Source organism: Gouania willdenowi, chromosome 16 (assembly GCF_900634775.1).
Source record: "Gouania willdenowi chromosome 16, fGouWil2.1, whole genome shotgun sequence".
In the NCBI taxonomy this organism is placed as follows: Eukaryota; Metazoa; Chordata; class Actinopteri; order Blenniiformes; family Gobiesocidae; genus Gouania; species Gouania willdenowi.
Window position 1 is genome coordinate 25,462,178 of NC_041059.1, and position 27,574 is coordinate 25,489,751.

The 27,574-nt window shown below is 37.3% G+C and overlaps 1 protein-coding gene across 1 annotated transcript in view; it reads left to right on the top strand.

Moving 5' to 3' along the window:
• Nucleotides 1–23,924, top strand: part of ube3d (ubiquitin protein ligase E3D) — a 36,818-nt gene extending 12,894 nt beyond the window's left edge. Inside the window, exons 4-10 of the mRNA XM_028470778.1 lie at nt 3,103–3,322; nt 3,426–3,498; nt 3,573–3,651; nt 4,595–4,703; nt 8,335–8,498; nt 13,488–13,626; nt 23,569–23,924. Coding sequence (XP_028326579.1) covers nt 3,103–3,322; nt 3,426–3,498; nt 3,573–3,651; nt 4,595–4,703; nt 8,335–8,498; nt 13,488–13,626; nt 23,569–23,589 — 805 coding nt within the window. The 3' untranslated portion in view covers nt 23,590–23,924. The remainder of the gene's footprint in view (nt 1–3,102; nt 3,323–3,425; nt 3,499–3,572; nt 3,652–4,594; nt 4,704–8,334; nt 8,499–13,487; nt 13,627–23,568) is intronic.
• Nucleotides 23,925–27,574: the final 3,650 nt, after the last annotated feature.

Here is a 27,574-nt window from a genome sequence, read left to right on the forward strand (position 1 = left end):
TACAAAAGGAAGGATTGGCTTTGTGGATGCTCCTCACTGAGGCTGTTCTGAGTTGTTGTTGTCATTTTCCCAGCGTTTCCAACACAAACAACAGATCCGCTGTTGTGTCATGAGATATATCTTGTTGGGAGGGTATGGAGGTTATATTAAATACTTGTTTATGTTTCTTTAATGGTGTTTTACGATGTTGATTTTGTTAGATTAACACTTGCCAGCAGAAACATTTGAAATTATCACTGGTGTTGACAATGGTGGTCTCGATTTGCAACGCCCTGCCTATCCAACCCTTGTGCTCATGGCACGTCACTGAATATCACACATTTTTAGTGTCTAAAAATCTGTGCACAAAGTGACAAGATGCGCCAGCTCAGATATTTTCATGCTGCATTTTATTTGAACAAGATTTATATTTGAGAAAGTGAAATGTAGAATACATTTGTTTAAGATTGTTTTGTGTGTGTCTGGTGTAATATATAGAAAAATAATAATTAAAACATTTAAAAAATATATTTTTAATCAGTAGTTTTAATAATCTAAATTATTAGACATTTCAGGGGACCCAATTTGAATTCCAGGCAACCCCTCATTGGGTCACAACTCCAAGGTTGAAAAACTCTGCATTACATTATTATGTTTTTGAGGCGTGCAGGAGTAGGGGGTACATAGCTTCAAGTTAAATGTCTGAAGGGGTACAGGACTGTGAAAAGTTTGGGAACCACTGTTCTACATGATATATCATACAATAGAATAAAAGGACACATAAGGATTAAAAGCAACGTAGATTCTGGCATTAAAAGTCTCTAACAACGTAACTCCGCCTTCACTGAATGCATGTGCACTGTTACTTAAGTTTGGTTGCTGAGGCTGATTTAGCTGTAGCTTGCTTTGGTGGCCCCACACTGGAAAATGAAATATTGATTGACGGAGCCTTGCTAAAGTTTGAGGTTGATGTCAGAGTGTCTCAGTTTGAGTTGGTGATGTAAAGGTCTGTGTTTTCTATTAAAAGCAATTGGGTTTCTTACCTTGAGGAAGCACAGATGGATACTGTTGTTTGGTCAGTGGCGTGACATGCAGGAAAATTGCAGTAGCTACATAATGGAGACCCGAACCCTCCGGCTATAATTCTCTGCAGCAACCCACTTAAAGTAGCCAGAGACATTATTTGTCCTGTCAACGAGGCCGGAGAGAACGGAAGCAGCGGGAAAAGCAAGATGATGTTTTCTTTATCATATCCCCTGTTGGTGTCCAGGGTGGGCTGTACTGGGAAACAAGTGACTGTACTCCTAATAGCCTAATAATGGACTGTATTGCAGGATTAACAGTGATGGACGAAGATATTTACACACCCATTTACTGTAATGGCTTATTTAGAGTCAATTTTTAATGTTAAACACTTTTTGGAAGAGTCAAAGAAAACATTTTCTCCCATATTTGATCATTTCACATTTCAGAGGTGAAAAGTGTGCATATTCATCCATGTTTACAACCATCATATGACTATGAAAGGGGTCACCAACACGGGGCCCGCAGGCACCAGGTAGCCCGCATGGACCATGTGAGGGCCCCTCAGGAGCTCTAGTCACCAATAAGCTCAATCTAAAATCTGATTTACTTTCCAGGATTCAAACTCACAAAGATAAATATATATACATAAGAGCTGTAGTTAGTACTTAGTGGAGTTAAATACTGCTGATAAAGTTTTAGTATTAAATTACCATCTTTAAATGTTTATTTTCACAGAAACATTGTGACAAATGTGTTTGCAGTAAGTGTTGCAGATCTAGTGTATGGTCAGTGTTATGTTATAAGATAAGATATAAGGTATATTTTGAATTGATTTTCAATAAAATATAATTAAAATGAAACTATTGAATGAATTAGGAGAAATAATTCATTTCCTATCTTTTAAGTTACTGCTAGCCTTCCTTTTTATCTTACCTTCTAATTAAAGTCTAACCATGAAAATGTAGTATTTAATAAGTGCTTTTCTAACATGTAGCCCTTCAGACAATACAATAGCTATGAACCAGCACACAGTTTTGGTGACCCCTGCTGTAGATGTTTTACAATAGTCTCAAACGGTGCCTCATGTGGCTCGTAGGCCTGCTTTTGAATAACACTGCGATAGACATTAGTGTACAACACTGTGCAGTCCAGGATTCATTAAGACAGGAAACCATGTACATTTACTGACTGAAGAGCAATTATTGCAAGTTACAACTAAGTCTTTGATCTCTGGCCTGGAGAGAACCTGCATACTCAAAACTAAATGCTGGAACATGAAGTCTCAATCAGGAGGTTTTTTTTATTGTCTATGACTGGGACCCACAATTTCCACAGTCTTTAAATCATGACCCACTTTTTTTTTTTCTTCTTTTTTTTTTTTAGGAATTCAACCATTAAATTTTGTTTTTCAAAAATAGCTGTTGAAAACTTACACATACTGTTTATATCACATTAAAAAGATAAAAATAAATCCATATATTTTTCCTGAGCATCATGCATTTTACAACATTCTTGTCAAAAGAAAAGGTTCTTTTAAAATAAAAGACAAGTCCAACATGAGAGACATTAAGTATTTGTTCATTTTTTAACAGCTGCCCACGACCCACCCAATACAGGTCTGCGACCCACTTTTGGGTCCCGACCCACCAGATGAGAATCACTGGTCTATGATACCCCTAGTCATGTCTTTTTAATATCATGCTCATACTGTGTTTTATGGCAATAATAATTGTTACCTATGCAAAGCTAAACTGTCTTTGTGAGATAAAAGAAAATGGCACCGCACTGCGTGATTGCTGCAGTTGCTGAATGAGATGCAATTTCATTCTAGAAATAAGTGTTTTGCTCATAGCAAAAATTATTGGCTTCATATCAAACTTCCTTACATTATATCTGCCTCATTCCATTTGTTTCCTTCAACTCTTTCCCACTTTTATTTGATCAAAAAAATCGATTTAAAAAAAAAAAAGCAACTTGATTGGTATTTTTAAGCCAAGAGTGTCTCTTCTGTTCGCTCTCTATAAGAAAAATCACCTGTCCTTGTAATAAAAAAACCCCATTATTATCCTATTTTCTCTTTTTTCTTCTGATCCTCAGAGTTTTCAAGCGAGTTCTTCCTCTGCCCAACGGTAACTGGAACACCATCGTGGACGACTGGTGCTGCCATCCGGATCCATTTAACAAGAAGCTGTTGCCCCGGGCTGAGGATTGTTTAATGGGGGACACGTTCGTCCTCGTCACCAAAGACAGGAGCTGTAAGGAGACCCTGACTGAGGAAGTGAGTCCTGTTGGTGCAGAGGACCCTCAGGATCCAAAGGTGAGAGAAGAATAATAGAAAAGTCTTGAACAAATTTCATTTTCTATGTTTTTTTTTTAAAAGATCTGTGTACCGTACATTGGTGACCAATTAATTCCCACAGAAAACCTGCCGCCGCCTGCTTCTGGCCTCCTGTGCGAGCTGTTCCTTAGTGCTGGGTGAAGTTGTCTCACCAGGTATGCGTCTTTCTCACAAATGTTTCCAAACGTCTCAGCACAACATGCCAGCTTATCTTTGCTGCGTCCTGCAGAGACCCTGAAACTGTACATCACACAGGTGGTGGTGGAGCCCGCTGTGGGAGACAGAAAGCCGGAAGTTTTGCTTAACAGGCAAGTTTTTCCTCTTCATACGCTTCATAACTTCTGCAAGGTGACATATAGGAAAAAAAGAAAAAAACATAGTGTCCTCTGGGAAAACAAATGAAAATCGGTGCCTACTGTATGTGCAGGTGAGGAGCTAAATAGTCTGGTATATTTTTAGCTTGTGAGGATAAAAATCTCAGCCATAATAAATCAACTCGCTGGTTTGTTTTTATCCCTATATCTGAGACACTGTTGATTAGCTTCAACTGTGTATTGTTTTTTCCACACTATTTCTGAAGGTACTAAAATAAACCTGACTTCAACTCTCGAAAATATATTTTTTAAAATATTTTTGATTTATAGTTAAAGTATTTATATATATATATATATATATAGTATTTATAGTTATCCTAGCTTGGAGAGTTGTTATGATATGAGCCGCTCTTGACTACATTGCAAGGCAGAGAGCGGGTGACTAGAGCTGGGCGATATATCGAGTTTTCTATTTTGGTGATATAAAAGAATACAATATCGCCTCTATCGAAATCTATGTTTTTTATAGCTTGTTTGATTTTTGAATACTGGTACTTGTTTTCGGAGTCACTGCTTTCTCTTCTCCTCAGAACAGCATGAAAATCTCATTTAGATGGATTGCTGAGTGCGTCCCAACCCACAACTTTATCTAAACAAGCCACACTACAGAACTCACTCACACGTACTGTCCCATACAGGAGAATAAGACTGAAGTGGAACATATTGTGCAGCTGTTTGTTAATAAATGTGTCTGTCTGGCATTTGTATAATCAAATTTAACCCAGAATTGTCTTTCTGGTCAGACTATTTGAAATAAAATGATCGGGATTTATATCGTATATCGCTATTTTGAGAAGAAATAATGAGATATGAGTCCATATCACCCAGTCCTATGACTGACCATCAGTGTGTAAATGACTGAGTGTTGTTTCTCTAGATCTGTGTTTGTGGAGAGGACGATCGCCGCCAGGCTGCAGAACCTATCGAACACGCTGAGCTCCTTCCGCTTCTCAGTCCAGACTCCTGACGGGAAGACCACCTTATTGGTAAGAAGCACTGGGCACATGCACGGAAACCAGTGACGTGGACTAAAAATAGAGCACTCTAGCACTGGAGAGGGGAACACAATTGACGTTTGCAAACCAATCAGGACACAAACAAAGCTGTTAATAATGGGGATTTGGGCATGTTGGCAAACTGTCAACTTCACTTCAATCAGCTACAAGTGGTTATGGGTTTAATTTCAGTTGTTCCATTTGCCAAAACACAAGCGCAACTCCACAATGTAAGTTGATTGAAGTGTCCAAGTTATTAAATGCAAAGTTTTTGCATTCATTAGCTCTTTGTCCACATTTTAAAACAACAAGAGCTCTCAGACGAGTATAAAATATTCTTATTCACATTTTAAAGACTTAAAAAAAAAGAAATCTATCTCCATTAATAACGATACAGTATATTTATTATTATATTACATTTTCCAAAATCCCAACGGAATATGCAATCTGGATCTGATCCAGGTGAAACTTGGTGGTGTAATTAATGCACCAACACAACTAGGGCCGGGACAACGAAAAACAAACAATATGTTGACGCAAAATATGCACGCGGATGAGTCGTCCGACCAAAACAAAGATGGCGGCGTCGGAGAATAACTAGCGCGAGTGGCTCCTCTGAGTTTCAATAGAGTGAAGGCACGCACTCGTTTGTCGAAGGTAGCTGCTCCCCCTAACCCTCGTCCTAAGCACTTTCTGTATTAGCATTTGGAATTTTGAGTTTTAAAAAAATGTGAGTGTATTACTTTAAGTTGTTATGTTCATGTGAATGAAGAATTAAAAGCTGCAATTTTATCAGTAAGCTAGGCCTACGTGTTTTCAACATACATTTTAAATTCTGTTGGTTCATGAAGGACACCATGACAGGCTGTTGGCTCCCACTGCCTTTTTATTTTTTATTGAATGCTACCTCTGACTTTGAATGCATAATTGTGTACTTTTATGTTCATACTTTAACTTTATTTTGGAATTTTGAGTTGAAGAGCAGTAAACATATATTGCAATGTTAAGTAATTCATGTTTTTCTTTTCATTTCAGATATGTAAATCAACATGTATAAATTACTTTTAGTCTTTTAATGGGGAGATAATGGATAATCGAATCAAGTCGAGTCAAATCGAACTGGAAAAATGAATCGTTAGATTAATCGATTTATCGAAAAAAATATTGCTGGATTAATCGTTTTTAAAAAATTGTTTATCCCAGCCCTAAACACAACATAATTCAATAAAACTTAACTTTTGCTAATAATGAGAGTTTTTTCATTTTTGAAACTGGTCCAGAATCAGTAAATTCATCCAGACCCCCTTGACCATAATTTAATGGTATCTTCCATGTCGTGAGGTCTATTCATGGTTAAAAGTTTGTTAAAATCCCAAACACCAACCTTGCTGCTGAAAGCAATCATCACTTGCAGGAGTAATAAATAAATACATGAATAAAATATTTTAAACTTTATTAGAATAATTTTGGTATTAAAATTTTAACCAAACAATATTTTAGTTGAGCATATTTTTACTCACTCTATCTTCTGTCTTTACGTAAACAGTGTCTGTTTTAGTTCTCACCACATGTCAAAAACTATTTTTAACATGTACAAATGTTTCTCAAGTGACAGAAAAAAAGGAATGAAAAAACCAAGGGTCATAATCATTAAAGTGTATAAGTTTAGCTGACATTTCTCTCTGAAAATGTTGCTCCCGGTTTAATTGACTAGAATGTGGTTTTCTGTTAAGTTTGAGTAGAAGATTCAGTCAAAGCATTTGCAAAACACAGAAGTCCCAGAAGGCATTTTGTTTTTATGACTGGCTTTTTGGCAGAATTAAAAAAAATAAAGTTGGGATTGCAAAAACATCATAGATAAAACTGAACCAAAATGCAGCACATTTAATTCCCAAATATGCACCCAGGGCTCTGTTTTTTTTGTACCAGGAAAACTACTAATGAATACAAAATGGAACATTTATCTTTTACCTTAGCGTTCTGAAGGGATAAAAATGTGGTATTGGTGGTGTAACTTCTGCTACATTCAGTATTTAATGTAAAGATGCTTTATTTCTCATTGTACAATAAGATGACCACCACCAGTCTTAGTAAATTTATCAGCATAAGCCTAATTACTGAATTTCATTCCTAATATATTTACGGTCATTCTGCTGCTTTGCACAAAAAGGTAACGTTTGTTTTTCTATATTTTTAATGGTGGAAAATTAGTTTGGATCCAATTTTTACTGGAGGCCCTGCTGTGGATATTACAAACGAAGCTGCCACAATACTTATAAGAGGTTCCAGTTAAATAGTTTTAGTTTTATAACTGAATCAGAAGTGAAAGTTATCTGTATTTGGTTTGTGATATCCAAGGTTCTTCCTGTGAAGAATTACAGCTGGCATTCTGTCTTCACCGTGTGACATATCATCTTTACTGTTTAAATCAGGGGTTCTCAACTGGTCTCACCCTGGGACACCTTTTGTTAGAATTCAACCAACCAGACTTAGTATTTTTTTTTTTTATAGCTGTTGAAAACACACACATACATATATAATCTTTTTTAAAACATCAATCTATATGTTTTCCTGTGCAACATGCATTTCACAGCATGCCTGCAAAAAGACAAGTTTCTTTCAAAATAAAAGACAAGTCCAACATGAGAGACATTAAGTATTTATTTTTGACCAGCTGTCCACGTCCCACTCAGTGCAGGTCCCGCAACCCAGTTTTGGGTCCCGTCCCACCAGTTGAGAATCGCTGGTTTAAAGTTTAAGTACACCCTAAAACCACTTTTTTCTGATGAATACATCTATGAAGTAGTTTATTTCTCCTGGTTTCACTCTTCACATTTTAGTATTTAGTGGTATTTAGCGTTTTTAGTTGTAAAATGTCAGAGTGACTGCCCATATATGGGTTAAACGCTGGCTATTGTAATTGAATTTTGCTATTGGCTGAGAAAAGATCAGTGATGTCTTTTTGGATCAGTGATGTCAACTAATCGTCACTGTTGGCCCCGCCCTCTCCTATAAAAGATGGGAGGAGGGACTGGTTTCCTCTTCTCACAGCCCTCAGTGAGCATTGATTGACAGCTCCACGCAGAACTGTGCAGCGCTGTGGGGGTGGGGCTGCTGTGACTGGGCGTGTCTTAACTACTGTAAAAGCAACGCCCATAATCAAGGCATTTTTTTATTTTCCCCTAGTGGCAGGTCAGCAAAAGCCCTGGTGTATATTTACACTTTAAGAACCACTGCATTAAAAACTCTCTGTTAATCATCACTTCCTTAAACTGAGCCTCCCATTAGTCCATAAAACACGTCTGATATTTTACCATCTACATTTAGAAGAATGATTGTAACTAAACAGAAAAGATGAATGTAGAAAAGAAATCAGATGGTTTTTTTTTATTGCTGAGCCATTTTCATCATAAAAGCTAGTGGGCTCATTGATTATGAAAAGCAGTCTGAAAATGAGTATGACAGGCTGCAATGATTTTAAAAGCAAAACCATGTAGTGCTTTTGACACTCTCTTGGCAGATTCGATGCATCATCCTAACTCTGTTCCGTTTGAGTGGATGGCTGCGTTCGGTTTTTGTTTTTTTTCCCAAAAGCTAAGTGACCCCTCTATCCCTCCTTCAGCTCTGGCTGCTGAACAGCGACTCCATTGTGGCATCAGTCTCAGAGGCGTGTATCAGTGAGGAGAGATCCACCAGCTCCGCTCTTCATGGATCATCACACGCTGCCGCCCCAGCCCTGAAAGTCCTTTACATCTCCTGCTCCGACCCGAGCACCCAGCAGAAAGAGTAAGCAGGGACACTCCACTGTATCCTCGCCTGCCCCCTCAAACTTATCCTCTTTTATCATGCTGTAAACTTCCAGAAAGCTGATTCACTCTCCTCCTAATTTGGCTCACAGCAGGGGGTCGAAACCTGCTTCGTTTACGACATTCTGCACAATTGTTGTCTTAGAAATTAGTTTGCATCACAACATGCCTTAACGTTGTCAGATGCGTAACTCGGGCTTCTGTATTGCATCGGAAACATTGTTGTGACTGCTCCGAGGTTCTGTCTGCCCTGCTGTGATGCATTAAAGAGCTGTAGGTGGATGTGCTGCATGTGGCTCAGGACAGCAGCTACCTACTGGAGCTTTCCATCCTCATTATTTTTGACTGAATCAGCACAAAATGAGATGTTCTTCCTTCCTCATCTTGTGCTGGTTCCTCCAGTTGGAAAAGTGTGAAGGCAGAGCAGCAGCGTTTTGTTCTTCCTGTCGTTCTGACAGGCCCGTCAGCCGACTGACAGCTGAGGGCTCATTAGAGAAAAAATAATCACATAAAAGCTGAAACAAGGCCTCGTCTTCTCAGTCGAAGCTGGAACCGAGGAGTTGAATGATATGATGATCCAAGTGAAGCATAAGCACAAGTAGCATAGTAGGTACAAAGTGTGAGGTGGAGGGAAATTATGCCAAGGTAGCACCTTTTGGCTGCTGAAGGGCTTTTTATTGTTTAACTCTTTTCTGTTATTTTCCCACTTTTTTTCATTTTTAATTCTATGAAAATACGATTGTTTTTGTTTTGCAGTGATTGTCCCAAAGTTCAGTTGTTAACAGATATGAGTCGCAGTGATTCCTTTACATGCACAGTTACGGGTATGTGTGTGTTAGTTTGTTTTTGTTTTTTTGTATGACAATTTGGCTAGTTTAATATATTTTTTAGTTCTGATATGATCACAGCAATAACTCTTAAAAAAATGCATATTGGGAGTGTATGCATATATATATACAGGAGAACAGACATTGCCCCACGAGAGCTGCTCCACATTTGCTGCTGTTTTACCAGCGACTAACTACACAGCAGCCATTTTCAGAACTGTCCAATCAGTCACATTAAACCAGGAACCAAGACTTGCAGTGCATTAATCAATAAACAGCAAGTGTGTTGTATTTTTATTCACATGTTCAATATTTACTTTAAAAAAAAGGCATCAAAATCACCAAATCAATGAATACTATCACTAAATGTTCGTATTATGTATTGTACAGTATATTGTATTATATATCAATAAAAGTGATGATAATAGTAATTATAATAAGTATTGTATTATAGTGAAATATTATAGAATGGTGGACTAATGGTTAAGGAAACAGACTTGTAAATGGAGGGTTGCTGGTTTGAATCCACCCTGGGTTATCACTGTGAGTCGTTGAGCAAGGCCTGTTAACTCTAACTTCTCTCACTGTGAGTTTAAAGCAGACAACCAATTCCATATATGTAGCACATATAAATATTAAAAAGCAAAGTGAACAATGTTATCAATTATGTAGCACTTGCATGTTGCATTACATGATTAGTATTTTTTATTATGTCACCTCTGCCAAGGAGATCACATTTTCACCAGTGTTTGGTACCATTAAGGGTCTATTCTCCCATCTGGACTCAAGCGATTTTTTTTTTTTTTGCGTGCCTGCAGTTACGCGCTTCTCTCCTACGCGTATTCTCCGGTCCAGGCTGCTGACACGACCACCATGCGTAAGGTAGACCAAAGGCGCGTATGTGTGAATGACGGTGGGCTGAAGGAAAGGAGGCGGTGATGTCATTTTTTTGGGCTGTCTAGAAATCACAGAACCTGGAGTTTTCCCAATGCTTGTAAATGTCATTGAAATCTGAGAAAATGATAAAGTTCACTTTTAATTTGAAACGCCTTCATTGATAAACAATATAACAGGTTGATTGGATCAGATCATTGCAGTGTGACTGAGTCACAGTTAAAATTTCTTTCCTTGATCATCATCACCTTCATCATCATCATCGCTGTAAAGTGTGACTGAGTTAGATGCGCTGTAGATATGAGGAAATAACCCGGTCGCAGAGCGTCCTGCTTTAATACAGAGGGATGTTTGCAGTGAAACAGAACTATTGGCTTCCATAATACACAGTTTTAAATATAAATTGCTTAAAGCGACCTGAGCTTCCAAAAAAATATGTGTGGGAACAGTTTCTGGTCCACCCTCATCTGCATATGGCAGCTCGTTTCACTCTGTAGTGGATCAAATTGTGACTTTACGTTGGACATTGTATGAAAATAGTTGAATCACTGTGACCAACGTGGACAGAAGTCTGCGTCTGTCAGAGTTTTAATTAATCGCGCAGCAGCAGCTGAGTGATCACAGCTGCTGCTGCACAACGCACGAGTCCGTGTGGCTTCAAATGTAACTAAGTCCATATTTCTAGTGCAGTATAATGTTTCACCTTATCGGGGGCGCTGCACTTATTCCAGGGTTAGAAGTGCGTAACAGGAAAAGGACTTACGCACACAGGGCTGCTCCACCCACATTGCATAACTGGGATGAAGGCGCGCAGCGACTAACTTAAGTACAGGTGGAGAATAGCGCACAGCCAGAAACAGCACCGCTGCGTGGCTTTTTGGACTTACACACATGGGAGAATATCAAAATTGCCCAAAAATGACTTTGGCACTTTTGTAAGGATGACGATATGTGAAGCTTTGTGTTCAACCTTCTGAAACATACACAGATATTATAAATCGCATCTTAAAAATGTAATTTATATTGTATATTTAACTTAAATAGCTTTTAAATTAGAGAGAAATAAACATACATTTTTGGCCAGTCTTGTTCATGAAACATTAAAGACGCATTACTGCACAGTGTGCAAACACACACATTAGGAAAGTCATGCTGTGGTTAGTTGTGATTTTTTGTGACCTTAGGCAGCACAAAGTACGTTAAAAACCATCAGGACTCTGTGGGTGAAATCATGATACATTGTCTGTGAACGCGGTTCATTGCTGCATCAGCAAATACTAATTAAAACTCTCCCATGCAAAGAAGAACACATTAATACTCACAGACTCCTCTGTCTGTCCTCACTGAGATTAAACTGATTCATGACGAAACTGAGGAGAGATTGGAAAGTTAGATAAGTTCTGATTAAAGCTTCAATGTTTTGGGAAATCTTTGATTTTTCTTTAAGGCCACATAAAAGTTGGAATGAGATGTTACCCCATGTTATAATTCTCTAATTCCGCAATAGTTCTTATCAAGGCCTTTATTGTGAAAGGCTAAGAACAGACGTGGGAGTTGTATTTCTTTTTTCACAAAGTATGCATGCAAATACTGTAGTTTGGGATTTTGTTTAGTTTAACAGAGTCTACTTCTTCATTGGTATTACATTTGTTTATTATACAAGCAGCTGAGTGCTCAGGATTTACTGTGTTGAAAGCACAAATTGTGTTTTCAAATAAACATAAAGGGGGACTGGTCAACATTCACAGGTTATAGTGGTACAAATGTACTTGTCTGGTATTCTTCACATCATATTGAACTAAAACTACCTTTAAACTAAGAAGTTTGACAATCCTAGTAAAATAAATGCATGCATATTTTTACTTTTCTTTTCTCTTTTTTGCACCTTTGAGAGATAATGTCAGATTTAGAGGTAAAAAAATTTGATTAAACATATTGATCCCATCAGATTTGGCCAGTTGGTATGTTTGGCACCCCTATTGTAGCTAAAGATGGAAGAAGCTTAATGTGAGTGAGGGTCTATTTTGCGCATTATTTTTAGCTCTAATGCTGTAAGAGTGGTGAAACCTTAAAGTGTAACTAAACTCCAAAAACTTTTTTCTTCTGAAAACAAATGTATTTGGTAAACCAAGTAGTGCTTTTGATTGATCCTAGTCCAGTTTTTGACATTTTAGTCCAAGTATTTTAATTTGGCATATTATGTTGTAAAATGTAAGAGTGACTGCCCTCTATGGGTTGAAACCCAGCTATTACAATTGAATTTTGCTATTGGCTGAGAGTGGTGGTTTGTAACACTTTGGTGGCTTCTTACATCACTAATCGGCACTGTTAGCCCCGCCCCTCCTATAAAAACTATCATATGCGGTAAGTAGGCTGGATTGAGATAATAGTGAATAGAGTTATAGTGAGCATTGAGTCACTAGTTAGCATAGCATAGATTGTTCTTTGGAGATTTTATAGTATAGACTGGGCGTGTATTAAATGCTCCAGAAGCCACGCCCATAATCAACTCGTTTTTTTAATTTTACCCTTAACTCATTCAGTGCCAGCCATTTTCAAAATTTCTACCCACTCAGTGCCAGCCGTGTTAGAGCATTTTGACTAATTTTTACAGACCCACAGAATATTTTGTACGATGACAGTCTGAAAGATTAGACTCTCTACTTTCATCAGAAAAAGATATTTTGTTTCTAGCTTGTTTAATTTTTCTGTTATCAGCAGTTGAATAGAGGCAAGTTTCACACAAAGTGCCTGTTTGTGAGAAAAAGCTGAGAAAAACGGCTTTTTCTGAAAAAACCTATTAGTGACTTTTTTTTGCTTTAGTGACAGCTCAACATTGGTTTCCTACTATAAAACTACAAAAACAACACTGAGACCAGGTTTTTGATGGCAACATTGTTATTATTTTGCTTTCTAGGTCAGAGTTGAATGGATTCTTACTGTATTTTGGCGTTCCTCCAAGTCTCTCCCCCCGTCATTCTCCAAACACGCAACTTCCTCAGCGCTTGCCCCGTTTTTTTGATCATTTTCTCTCACCATCGCAACATTCTCAATAGTCCACTTAGTTCCACACATGCTCTGGTCGCGTGTGAGCTGCTGTGAGCTGGTAGAAAATGGCTCTACGAGAGTTGATTCTGAAGTTCCCATCTAGTAAATTCCTTTCCTCTGCCTCTGAGCTCTGGCCATAACAAGTGATCTCTCATCCAAAGGTGTGTAAATGTGTGACTGTGTGTGTGTGTGTTTTACAGGATTGCTTTGATTTGGGATGCCAATGCCACAGGCCATCCTGTAGTGCTGCCACTGAAGGTGTGCGAGGAGATGCTACAGGTGCTCCAGGCCAGTAACTCTGGCCTTCCTGGGTCCATGCGTTACATGAGGTGCTACGAGGTGAGTAGTCACTGTGTACTCAAGAAGAAAAAGACGAGCTCGAGCCTTGCTGTCGATTGTTTTTCATCTTTTTAAAAACGCTTACACTGTGTTGCATAAGCAACATCTACCGATACATCTTTTGCAAAGCGCCGTATTAGCAGCACAGCATGGTCTGTTTGGAACTATTGAGCCATGTTTTTCCTTGACTCAGGAGAGCTTTGACGACGCTTTTATCCCCCCCGCCTAATTAATTTTGTGATTCAAAGCTTTCAGTTAACAAGCTAACTTTGGGGATTTTGTGGGACAAATGTAAGACTTCTCTTCTGTCAGCTTCATTTCAGCCTCCGTACACCTGTAATTGTGCAAAATGGGTATATTTAGCAGCGGTGCCAAGGGAAGCCCTTTGACTGGAAAATTGGAGGCGTCTGAGCTGACAACTCTATTCGCCTTAGCTTTTTTAAACACGGTGTCAGGGGTAATTAGCACCATTATCCTCGGAAAGTTTAGCATTGTACTACTTTAACAAGTTTCCCATCTGCAGAGAATTAAACAAGCCACATTCAACCAGAAGTCAACATGTCTAAAGTTTTTCCATCCGATAAGTCATTAACAACCCATTCAGTGGTTAATGTTGATTAAAACTATATGCAATAATCTGTTACTGTCTGGTTCTTGCATATATTGTTTGCACCCACATTTCAAAAATGCTCATTTTATTGGAGTCGAGACAAATCTGATTTTGATTTATTTCCAAAGTTTCCCCCAACAATAGCTAAACTGTGACAGTTGACAAAAGGGAAAGAGCTGGAGGGAAAGTTTGCTTCTCGCTTTGAAAAATGACCCTTCAACTTTTATTTAAGCTGGTGTTTTTCAAACCTTTTCACACCTCCAACAACGTAATCCACAAAACACACATTCATGGATGACTTGATGCTAAAAAAATCCTCCTAGAACAATAACAACTTTAACGTTCATGGATTACAGCCAAAAATTAAAGCTGCATTATGATAATTGGAGACACTCATTGTTTTCCTGTGTTGGCAGTAATGATGCAACTTTTTCTTGTTATACATAATGTAAAGATTATTTTAGTTTTGAATATGTTTTTTTTTATCTATTACTTTTGCCCATAACCGGAGTGATTATTATTGACAGCACAGTCAAAGCAAGAGCACTGAGAGAGAGCAAACCAAGCTCAACATTTCTATCCTTATCCTCCTGACTCTGAAAGATCTATGAACACAGGTCAGATAGTGGAGTTCAGAGTTCACAGTAAACATGGTGATGCTGCTTTTAGTTGTTATGCTGCAAAGCAGTGGAACAAACTGCAGAAGAGCTGTAGTCAGCATCCAATGTGAACATTTTGAAATCCAACTTATTTTTCTCAACTGTGTATGATCGAGAGGGAGATTTTTTAAAATTTTATTGTTGATTTATTGTTTTTGCTGCTGATTTTAATGTTGTTAATGATTTTTATTCATGTCAAGCACATTGAATTGCTTTGTGTATGAAATCCGCTAAACAAATAACTTAGCCTAGCCTTGCCTTAATACAGTAGATACAAATGTATAGGCAGTTGATCACCCCCATTTTTAGGCAGGGCTACCAGACTCAAAACGCCACTCACTTTGTTGTTCTTTTTGTTGTTGTTGTGTACACTAGTTAAAATCGGTACTTATCTGTTATTCATGAACGGATCGGGCTGAAATTTGGTAGGTATAGTCTATGGATGTGTACCCATCGAAGCTCGCAAAGGGGCCCCAAAGGAAGAAAAAAAACCAAAAGTCGATTTCTCATTTATTTGCAAGTCAAATATTACGACGGTTAGTGGTATCGAATCATTGGCACATACCAATATATAAATGGGGCCCATTACCCTGTACATGTCACGGGGGCGCCTGTGAAAGGCAGAGTGAGGATCCGACCCGGATTAAACTTGGGGTGGGGTGATTGTGAAACCAACCCGACATAACTCAGTTAAGTTTAATAAAGATCGGTCAGTTATGAACAAAGATTTACCTTTTTTAAACTTCAATTAAAAGATATACAGATTTTTATGTTTTTATTTTTTTTAATTTATTTTAAACCTGATCCAGAATAAGTATATTGATCCAGATCCCCTCCAAAACTTAATGGAATTTTCCATGACGTAAGGTCTATTTTTGGTTTAAAATTTTTGTCAAAATCCTTCAAGTACTTTTGACGTAATTATGCCAACCGATAAACAAATGCCGGTGAAAATTTTACCTCCTTGGCAGAGGTAATAACACTGGTGGACAGTGTGGACACATCATATCTGATCACCTCCAGAAGTGGTTCAGCTTTTCAGATCCTAATCCATTTGTGAGTGCTACTGTTTGCCAGCCAATCCCCTAAATCTGTTTGTAAAACCATGTGTTCCACTCTGTATTTCTAATGATGTTTTGATTCGTCAAAACAAAAAACAAAAACCTCCCCATTTTCTTGCTGTCATTTCCTATTGTGTGTGTTTTCCTTCTCCCTCTCACACATGGTAGTGCATTGTTCTCCAGTAGAGTGATTTTGTGAGATAACACAATGAAAGCGCTGAGCGGAAATGGGGAATTAAGCTCTGCTGAAATAGAGAAGGCTACACATACAATGACCCAGACATGGGACACACTATCTGTCTGGCACTGGGAGCAGTCACCACAGTACAAGGAGTGTGATAAATTGATACTCCAACACTTCCCAATAGTAAGAGCCTGTTGCACTATCAGGGACAGAAGATAGGCTGGTAATGTGATCACTGGGCCATCTAGAGTTACAGGAGATGATCTAAGAGTCTTGGTTTTAAACAAAGTTTAGATAACAGTCAGCATCAAAACCCCTGTCTGGTTGAGCAGAATTCAGAAAAACTGTAATTATAGTGTATTAGCAGTAACTGCAACTGCATAAAATTGAAAAAAAATTTTTATGATCCATATTCTTTTTCAGTTGAAAAAAAAGTGATGCACGATCTTACCGTCCGATATTGGCTTTAGAATTAGTTGTTGGACATCGGGCATTCTGCAGATATAATTAACTTATAAAATATCAGGCTTTGCTGCCTTGATCAACCCATAGACGTATATATGTAGATGCCTTATCACCCGTGGAGAGGTGTCTAGGTGCCGTCATCTTGTATGCCATGTTTTAAAGTGGCGCACAGTTTCTGCATATTTGCATCAAGTATGTGTAAAGTTTACCTTATGTGCAATGACACAAATAGATCCTGCAGTCCTATTTCAGAAAGAACTGGATCACCAAAAGTTGTTTTGTTTTGTTTTTTGTGTAATAGTAACTTCATATCTGGTGAAATATCTTTTTTGAAAAGACCTTTAGGTTATTCAATTTCAGTTTCTTCAGAATGTTTTTCCCCTCTGGTCACACCTTCAGGCAAGTACAAAAACTGACTATTATATAAGTATGTACTGTATGTATTGTATTTATATTTTCTGTTTTTGTTAATATACAATCCCATAGATATTTGCATTGGTTACACTTGGTCAAGGTTTGGGGTAAAGTTTTTTTCATTTTTTGTGAAACCTAGACTTTTAAAAAAAAAATTAAGCTGTATTTAGGTTTATTTATATTTAAATATCCACAGTTATGTTTGCACCAAATGTACAGCATCCAGTGGGAGTTTCTCTTCCTCACATCTTGAAAAACCCAACATAACAAAGCAACCACACACCGTGGGATTGTTTTCAGGTAGCTGTGTGTTTCTGTGTGTGCATTTTCTTTATTTGCAGTCCTTGAGTGCAGATCAAAGTCTTATTATCCTGCGCGTGGATATGCCTGGGTGGCCATTTGCCCCTCCCTCCCATCCCAGTGCTTGCCAGCATAATGGGGTGTAAAGTAGCCTCGACTCACCCCTGAGCCAAAGAACAAGTGGAAGAAGAAACGCCATCCAACAAATACTTTGTACACTTTCTCTAAACTCTTCTTCACTGCCACTAAGATGAGCTCCAAGTTAAATAGTAACGGATCCAAAATAAGCATTCAACATTTACCAATGAATACGTAGTGAAATGTATTGACTTTCTATGCTGTTACACTAAAGAAAGTGGAATAATATGACAATTAATTACTTCTCCGAAAATGAAACTGTATTGATTCGATACACGTGGACCAATTTTGGAGAACAACAGAGATTCATAAGTCGAGCAGAGAGTGATAATGTTCTGCAATAGTGTCTGAACTGTATATTGTTGGGGTGTTAAGTTAGATTTTGTACACACAGAAACTTTTATCTTCAATTTCATGTATTAAAGCAGAACTAAGTAACTTGCGCTAAAGGTCCCTTTTGGTTATGTCAATGTCGTAAAAACTCTGCACCCCCCGCCCCCTGCCCCACCCCATAGCTACATGCTCACCTTTGCTGTCCCAAGACAGTAGCAACCGATCACTGAAAAATCCTAATACAACAGTAACACTAAAGGTGCTTTCACACATACTGTATAGTCCCATGTGACCATGTGAACAGTATGAGGAAGAGAGACAAGTAAAGTAAATAAATGGTGTGGGAGTAATACGGAAGGGAGTGTGGAAATGTGTGTGGTGTGTTTGTGTGCTTACAAAGCGGCTCTGAATATGGATGGCTGGATATTTGTGTGTGTGCTGCCTGATGGAGCGCTGGAATGCGAGTGTGTGTGGGTGCCTGTTCCCGCAACGACAGTGTGTGTGTGATTGCTGTGTGCTGTTGCTGAGCTATAACTGCATGGAGTTGCTCCGTTCCTCAGACAAAGATTTTCTCTGCCTTTTTTTGCTGGCTCTGCCATGATATAAGTTAGAGAAAAGTGAATATGTAGACAACCGTGTGCAGCCACGGGTCATAATCTAGCATTAGTGTGTATTGGGCTGCCGTAAAGCAGTACATCTTGTCACCGGGTCGGAGACAGGGAAAGTTGCAAGTGCAGTTTTCTGGCCAGGCAGTAGCGGAAGATGAAAGACCCCCAATCCCTTCCTTAAACACTTGTATTACCATCGCAGGGACTAAGAGAAGGATTTATTAAGGTGAAAAAGTTACTTAGTTCTGCTTTAAAACCCAGCCAAAAGTTGTTATAACGTTTATAAGGTTTGTTTTGATCCTATTTTTGTGTTTTAATGTTTTAATGAAGACATCATTTAGTGTTACTTTAACTTTAGCCATGTTTTTTTTTTTGTATTTTGGTTTTTTATTAGTATTCATTTTTATAAAATTGTCCCAACTGGAGGTTTTTCTCTACATTACGTGTATGATATTGAGCTGTGCATTTTTCAAAAGATATTGCAGACATAAATCATTGTCCGACCACTTTTTTAAAGGTTAATATTTGCTTGTAAAGTCTACAACTAATTTGCAGCCCCAAATATCTAGTTGCTAACTAGCCCTAATGCTGTAAAACAATGAGAAAAACAGTATGTAAATATTTTTTGTCAACAATAATTTGTTGAGATTTACTCTTAGTCTAGGCTTTTGAAAAAGTGTAGTTGACAAAATAATGTCAGAATTATTAATTGAGGAAATAAACAGACCAGGTGACTATTAGCACTGTCGCCCTGTACCAAATCGATCAGTGTTTGATTTTTTTGTATTTATTTATAAGCTACTTTATGTTTTTAGAATAAATATTTACCACTTTTTCCCCTGAAAATTCTAACTTGAAATGTCCTGCAGATGTTTTAAAGTATTTCAATACTTCGCTTCAGCACTGGTAGTGCTAATGCTAGCTTTTATTATCTCCTATACCCACCTTGCATGCAGAATGCTAACGGCTCAAAATATTCAATATGTTATTAAAAAAAGAAAAAAAAACATTAACACGTAACATGTCTGATATTTAGGTATGTTTTTAGAGCTCTCTTGAAATTTGATTTCAATACACATTTTTGAATATATGTGCTCAACGCAATAAATCACTGCAGATCGGCCTTACTTTATCACATCTAAAAAAGTAAATGAATAATACCACTCTGTTCAAAATAATAACAGTGCAACATCACTGACCAAATCAGTCACTGTATTTGGTTGGGGAAAAAAACATTTCTCACTGATGGAAATCAAGTGACTTTTTTCCAAAGCACGGCACACTCTGAATAAATGTCTGATTGAGGAGAAGTAAACATATAAAGTCAAGTGGAAATTGATGGGTTTCTCACTGTAAAATGTTGTCAAATGCTTTGAAAAGTAAACGAAAAGGTGCCAACTAAGAAATTTTTAGATGGTTCGCATATGATCCAGCCTTTACACCCAGTAAATTTGACATCAGGTTCAGAAATTGGTCTAATTATGATCTTACTGTGTGGTGTACACTCCGAGATTAAGATAAAGTCTTGAGCTTCCAGGATCTCAAGGACAATTTTAATTTACATCAACAAGATCATTTTAGATATCTACAAATTCGAGATTTTATTTATAAGAAATTCCTAAAAGACAATTACTTAACTGGAATAGAAATCTTAGAGATATTTTTAAAAGCCTATAATGACAGACCTTATCAAAAAGTAATATCTAAATTATATTTGCCTATTCAAAATTTAAAAACACATCATACAGAGAGCAGTATCACAATAATACTAGAAGAGTGGGACAATAGGGTTAGGGTCAATGACGAGTTCTCCCACCTGGAGAGATTTCAGTTGGAAGAACGTGACTCATTTTTTTCGCACTCCAGCACAGACAATGAAATATTCCAATCAGACTTCCTGCTGCAGATTGTGTGGAGAGACTGCGGCAAATCACGGCAGTTTTTAAGATAACTTTTCTTTTCGAATTTAAAATGATGTACCTCTGTGATTTAGAACATATCAACTGTGCCAAGAGTGTTAAGGGTGTCGTTAGTGTCATGTAAGAAGACCTTGACTATAAAATGGCTTAAGAAAGATGCACCAACCATAAATGAGTGGATTGATTTGGTCTACAATACATACGCAATGGAAAGAATCACATTTAAACTAAGAAATCAATTTGACATATTTGAGGAGAGTTGGTCAAGATGGCTTATCCCCTTGTCAACTTTCAGACTTGACTTTATACAACATTAAGTAATCCTTAAAAGTATAGTTTCAGACCTGATCAAAAATTGGTGTGTAAAAACAGGTTATTAGCCCATATTTTAAATCCTTTAAATTTGTATTATTTAATACTCTTATATATACTGTATGTATAATTTCAATTTTTTAATTTAATTTAATTTATTTATTTACTTTCTCCACATAAATACGGGTTGAACATGCAAAATTGTGTATATGTATGTGGTTGTGACGTGAGATGGGTTCTCCCCTTGCCGTGTTCTTGTTGTTGTCCGAAATGTTTTTGTTTCTAAAATGAAACCCAATAAAAAAAAAAAAAAAAAAGTTAACAACAAGGATGTAATGAAAACTACTACTGAAATAGATTCACAAATGGCCAAAATGACGAGGACTTGACCAACAATCAGCCCCAAAATCAAGCTGGCATTACAAGATGCATACGCTGATATTTCTTTGAAATGTCTAATAAACAAAGTGAAATAATAACATTGACAAAAATGTCTTCACGCTTTAACTTGGAATACAAGTGCACCGTACTCTTCAGCATTAACGTGGGTTATGGCAGCTAAGAGAATAACGCTCATTAATCATGTATGCAACTTTGAAACAATGTTCAGGCTATTATTAACTTGAAGTGAGCTGTGTTTGCTGACTGCTTTGGGTGATCTGAAGCAGCAGCAGATTTGTTGGACACTCAGCTTTTTAGAAGCGTTAATGACCTCAACTACCTCATTTGGGGACTGTTGTTTTGCTTCCTTTGTTGTAAATTTGGACTATGTCCTTGACGTGAGGTGAAGACACTTTTAATGAAGGCACAAAATTGGATTTTGCCACTGTTTATTTTTCCAAACTTCTGACCTTGGATGGGTTTATTATTCCTTTTCGCTGCTTGCCATGCTTCTTCCTTCCTTCTCTTCTGTTTCATCACGTGTGAGAGAAGATCCTCTGAGCTGCTTGCCAAGTTTGCAGTGTTGGGATAACAGAGCTTTGCAGCCAAGCTTCAAAGAATGTATGTCAGCTCAAGAGATTTCCTTACGTCAACCTCTTGTCATTGTACCAGTGCTCTTAATGCCGAGACATTGCCTTCTGTTACTAGAGAGGGGGGAAAGTATCTTAAGAGGCGATGTGATGAGGCAGTAAATCATTCGACTAAAGGTAATCTTTTGCTGTGTCTAGATGTATTTCTTTAGAGATATTCCATATGTTGCTGAATTTCCATGAGCTCAAAGAAAGGAGTGAACTTAAAAAGTGCATGATGTCATGAAGTGTGGTGGCAGACTCACAATCATTATATTCAAAGACCGTTTAATGCTGTTGAGCAACAATCTAAGCGTCTTTTCTGTGTGACTTCTTGTAATATTAACACCAGGTGATGCTCCTCAAGGCGACCTAAAATATTCTTCATTATTGGTCCAACTGTGACAATCTGAGTTTCTCTGTGCAGATTAAGTATGTCTGGTTTAACAAATCTGTGCAGCGAGCAAAGTTTGTGACAAATACCTTGGAAGAGGAGCCTGTGTTAGTTTAAATGTTTTGGAGAAGAAAAAACACCAAGAACATATTTGACTACTCCAAGATACTGAAACATCTGTTTTGTCACTGCCGTGCTGTTTGTAAAGCTGAATTCTAAAAGATCTTTATCTGAGGAACAAAGTGAAATGGATAAACGCCTGCTTCAAACCAGTTGTTTCATTGTGTTGACAGTAGAGCCAAAGGTATTTACAGAGGGAATATCTTTGTATCACTCCATAAATCAGAAAACACTGTCAAAAAAGGATTAACCTTTATTTAGTCAGGAGAACCACATTGAGAATAACAATCATTTTTACAAGTGTGTCCTGGTTTATACTTAACATGTTTCCACTAATAACATTATTTTATATTGTCTTTTTTCACTCTTTTCTTCAAGTTTTATTTTGCTGTCAAAAGATTTTTTTTTTTAATTTTATACATTTTGTTAATTTATTTAACTAATAATTTTGTTTTGGTTTAAACATATGAAATCTTTTATTATATGATATTATATGATTAACAATATAAAGTATTCAAACATTATTATTATTATTATTATTATTATACTATTTGTTCTGGCCCAGAAGAAGTTAGTTGTTTTAAAATCTGGCTTGACTAAATATGTATTTAAATATCTCTGCACAACATCACAGTACTGTACTTCTACCATCTATCTATAAAGCAAGGAACCTCTGTCTGTCTGTCTGTCTGTCTGTCTGTCTGTCTGTCTGTCTGTCTGTGTCTGTGTGTGTGACTCTCTCAAGGGTGTGCAACGTCGGACTTGTTTGGACTGCAATGATAATTATTTCATAAAATGGTCTTACATGCAGCTTTGCAGAACAGCTCAATGTTGACAGGTAGTCATGGTAACTCAGGATGTGTAATTCAGAATTGAATTTGCATTAGGAATTGAGTATTTACAAGGTCAGTTTAAAGAGGATTTAACTTTTATTCTGAATTAAAGAGGAATTAAAGCTCCCATGTAAACCATCCATGAAAAAGCTACTTAACCTCCCACTTTTCTATAGCAGGACATACTTCCTACAGGCACTGCACTAGTTAATTATAAATGGAAATAAAACCCTTAATGACTAATTAGGATTAGGTTGTGTCATCTCATCCCTATGATTTCAGGTCCCATTGATGCAGTAATGCTGTTTGGAACACCTACACTTGGGACTCCTTCACTGTCCTTTATTTCCATTCTGCAGCAGTTCACGTCTAGTCCAAGTATCTTATCGTTTGTACAAATTCCCAGTTATGCACCTCAGTGGTTACCCCACACTGGCAGTGGGATGGTGAAGCCAGAGACTTGATTGAAAATCCATCGCATCCGTGCTTCGGGAGCAGATAATTCCGACTGCACATTGCAAATCAAATTTCACACTATGTTTCCGCACCTCTAATTCACCGATTTTCTCCGTCTTTCCCCAGGTGGCGTACCTGAAACTGTGAGATCGCAGAGCAGAAGTCAAGCTGTCATGATTGCAGCGGCTTCTGCTGCTGATGAGCGCAAAAAGATCTACCCCCGAGAATGTGCAGGCGCTGTATTCCCTCTGATTTGAGGTATGAGAATGATCTCACCACAAACGGAAATGCAGCCAGCGTGCTGTAACAACTTGTCCGGCCTGTCAAAATGTGGTTTGTTTCACTGCTTTGGGGGAAAAAGTTTTAGAGGAAAGAGTGTTGTTGAGACTGGACGATGTCAAGCTAGAATGTTCAACAACAACAACAACAACAACAAAAAGAAAGAAGAAAAACTTGAAGAAACCAATTTTTTTTTTTTTTTTTTTTTTAAGGTGAAGCTAAATATTCCTTAAACTTTTCCTGCTTGGCTCACTTATAGCGTATAAGAACATATTTGAATCCCTCAAACCACATGTGGAAATGTGTTTTAAATAGTTTGAAATATAACAACAGGGTTAGAAAACACTGTTGTTGTTCGTTATGTTGAATTATGTCCAACAAAATGTTATGTAGAATTTTTTTCTACATGTGTTGCAATCTTTCAAAACTTTGTAAGCTTTGGGTTTTTTTTTTTAATTTGTTTTTTTTTCTACAAAATCCCAAATAAATAGTCGTGCCTGAAAGAGTGGTTGTGTCTGTTTCATCCCGTCTGTTTCATAGCACGGCTGTTTGATAAGTGGGGCATTGCAGTTGTTTATAGATGATGAAAGCCTATTATAGAGGCTCTTTATCCCCGCCGTGCAGCAATGCATCCTTCATTTGAGTGTGATTGAGGCTGTGCTACTCAATGGAAATGGGGGCGTCGCTCTGATTGTCAGGGATCACCTGACAGCCGTCACAGGATTATAATGTTAAACAAAAATGACTAAAAGGCTTTTAAATGATATTTGCAGTGTCCCAATTTTTGAACTTATGTTTGCTGATGATGTAAACATGTTTTGTTCTGGACAAGATATTAATAGTTGAATTTCATTAGAATTAGGAAAAAATGGTTTAAGATAAACAAACTTTCCTTAAATGAAAAGAAAGCAGAATGGATGTGTTTTTGGATCGTGTTAGACAGATTATGTTTTGATAATGGGTCTGAATGGAACAGAAATTGATGGTGTCTATGAGACCGAGTCCTTGGGCGTCATCGTAGATCATGAGCTTTGCTGGAAGCCGCACATAGAACAAAAAATATCTAAAACTATTGGCATTCTACCTACAACAAAAAGTTGCTTTATTCATATTGCCTTAACCTGGCCTATTGCTCACAAAGCTGGGGTTATACATGTAAAACATATATCGATCCATTAATCAAATTACACAAGAGAGCAATAAGAATCATACATAAAATAGAATTCTGGACACTTACTAACGAATTGTTTAAAAACTCTAGAACAATAAAACTTATGGATTTAGTTAAGTTATAAGTGTTAGATTGTGTTCATAGTAAGAAATAAAAGCCTTCCTTTGGGTATTATTTAAGTTTTTAAACAAAGAGATGGAAAGTATAATTTAAGAGGGGTTTATATTTTTGAACAAAGTGAATTTAGAACAAATATTAAAAGAAGATGCGTAAGTTTGGAATGATCTTGAGGATCACTTTAAGTTAATGAGTTCTTTAAAAAAACAAAATACATTACACCTATTGAATCATAAGTTTATAAGATGAATACTGCTGTTATTGAGTTGTTGTTATTGTTATTTTATATACAGTAATGCTGTTTGTGGTTAGCCTCCAATAAGCAGCTACTTCTTCAGCCCATTCCATTTGTGGTTGTTTAAATGAATGTTTTTTTCTTTGTATTAAATTGTATATATTGGACGACAGTCAAGAACAAATAAATATCAATCAATATTAGTTATGATCAATAAATAAAATAGGGATTTATTCTATTTGCTGTAGAATCATTGGTGTTGCTCCAACTAAAAAAAAACAACATCCCACCTTTTTTAGAAAATAAATCTGTCTGAGGGAGAGTGCTTAGCAGCTATTATTGAATTCTAGTCACTTGGGCTGAGCCATGGTGTAAATGTAGCTTTGGATCAGCATCATGTTAGAAACTCCGTCCTCTCCCAAACTCCCTTCTGACTGCGTGTCATCTTTGCTGGTGTAACCGCAGGTGTTTCCGGTACCTTCTATATTTGTCCACTCTTCAACACCTCTGGCACTCATGTGGCTCCCAATAATCACACTGCCACCTCGCTGCTTTCCTCGTGGGAATCCAGTCCCATGGAGTCGGCCAGGTTCACGAAAAGCCTACAAAATCCCACCAAATTTAACTCAAGAATTTCTTGAATCAATATGTTCAGGCTTTCTGACCACGTGCACACTGGGTGGGCTTTTCATGGACTGACCTCAAGTCTGGAGCTATTCACTAGTCTACACTTCTGAGCTGGATTGTGGAACCACTGTATGTGCCATCAGACGCAAAGGCTCTGAATGATTCAGGTGCACGCTCTGAACCTCAATGTTTTCCACTGGTTTACTTTCCAGTTCCAATTTATGGTAATGTTGGTCTGCTGCTTAAATACTTCCTGCTAATGCAGACGAGAAGAAGTTCTCGTAGTGAAATCAATAAACTATATTTTTACCCTACATTTAGCATCAGATGCCTGGAGCATATGATCTTGGCAGTGTAAACAAAAATATTTATTTAATTTGTTAACTTTTTTACATTAAAACAAAAAGGTACCTTTTACATGTAAATAAAATAAGTGTTTTTTTTTTTGTTTTGTTTTTTTTAATCTTTCAGCTTTGGTGTCGGACCTTGTAATTTGACATCTGCATCATTAAGATCTGTGCTAAAGAAATCATTGTTGGACAAGTTCTTGTCCAAAGCCTAACCTGAACAGGTGAATTAGGTAATTTATCACGTTGGCTTCATCACATCTGAAAACCTTAACTAAAAAAAAACTAAACAATTAAGTGGAGAAACATTTATTAGATTTCCTTTAAAACTCTCCTTATCGCTCCTGTATTGTTTTATACAGATCTGAAACTGTCTGGCTGTAAATTATTTTGACATGTAATAGTTCAGATAAATGTATGGTTTAATTCCCTAAACTCAGACTATTGTGTGAAGTGCTTCAGACTTAAATGAATGTACTGATTATTAGCATGTAGGCAAAATTATAATATCACAAAATGTGGAAATAGAAAATTATTTCATAAAGCAATTTAAATAATTGAACAAAAGTGATGTCAGTTTAATGCCCATCATTTGTCTATCCAAGTTACTGTACATATCTGCTTATTACCAGTCCAACACAGAAAACTAATGTTTAAATGTACAGTAATTAGCAAGAGGTTAGCATGCAATGTGGTGTGATGATATGTTGCATTGTCATTGAGGGCCACCCAGTTTTTAAAAGATTGCTATATAGAATTTTAACCCGATTTGGGCCACCTAGAGGTGCCATTTCCACATTTGTTCTATAACAGTATGATGTTACGTTCAAAACAACTGGGAATTTGGCATTTCCAAGTTAAAATTTCCAATGTTCACTATTAAAGCGTTCCAAATGCAGCCAAAACATGATTGACCAAGATGGTATTTACAATACAGACAATGTTTGTGTGATTTGTGGCCTTCCAATGCACGTTTCCAAGTAGGTGGTTGGAAAGTCAGACTTCAGAGTTGCCTTGAATGCAGCATCATTGCTCTGTTTCCACTCATTCCGATGCCCCACCTGCTCCTCACCCCCTAAACTAAAATCGTGGCCATAAATTGAGTCTAAAAATGTACCTCTTTTAAGTAACAGTGGTATTGTTTGTGTGATGGAAACATGCATTTGTTGTGTGGATGAATTGAACAGTTTTAGCATCCATTTTAAATGATGCTAAGCCTTATTTGTGTTTTCTCCTGCAGTGCCCGGCACTTTGGTAAAGCAGCATGATCAATTACACATCACCACTGGAGCGTATTATGCCCACTTCCGTCACGGCTCATGAGCGGATCGTTCATTCTGCATATGGTTATCTGTG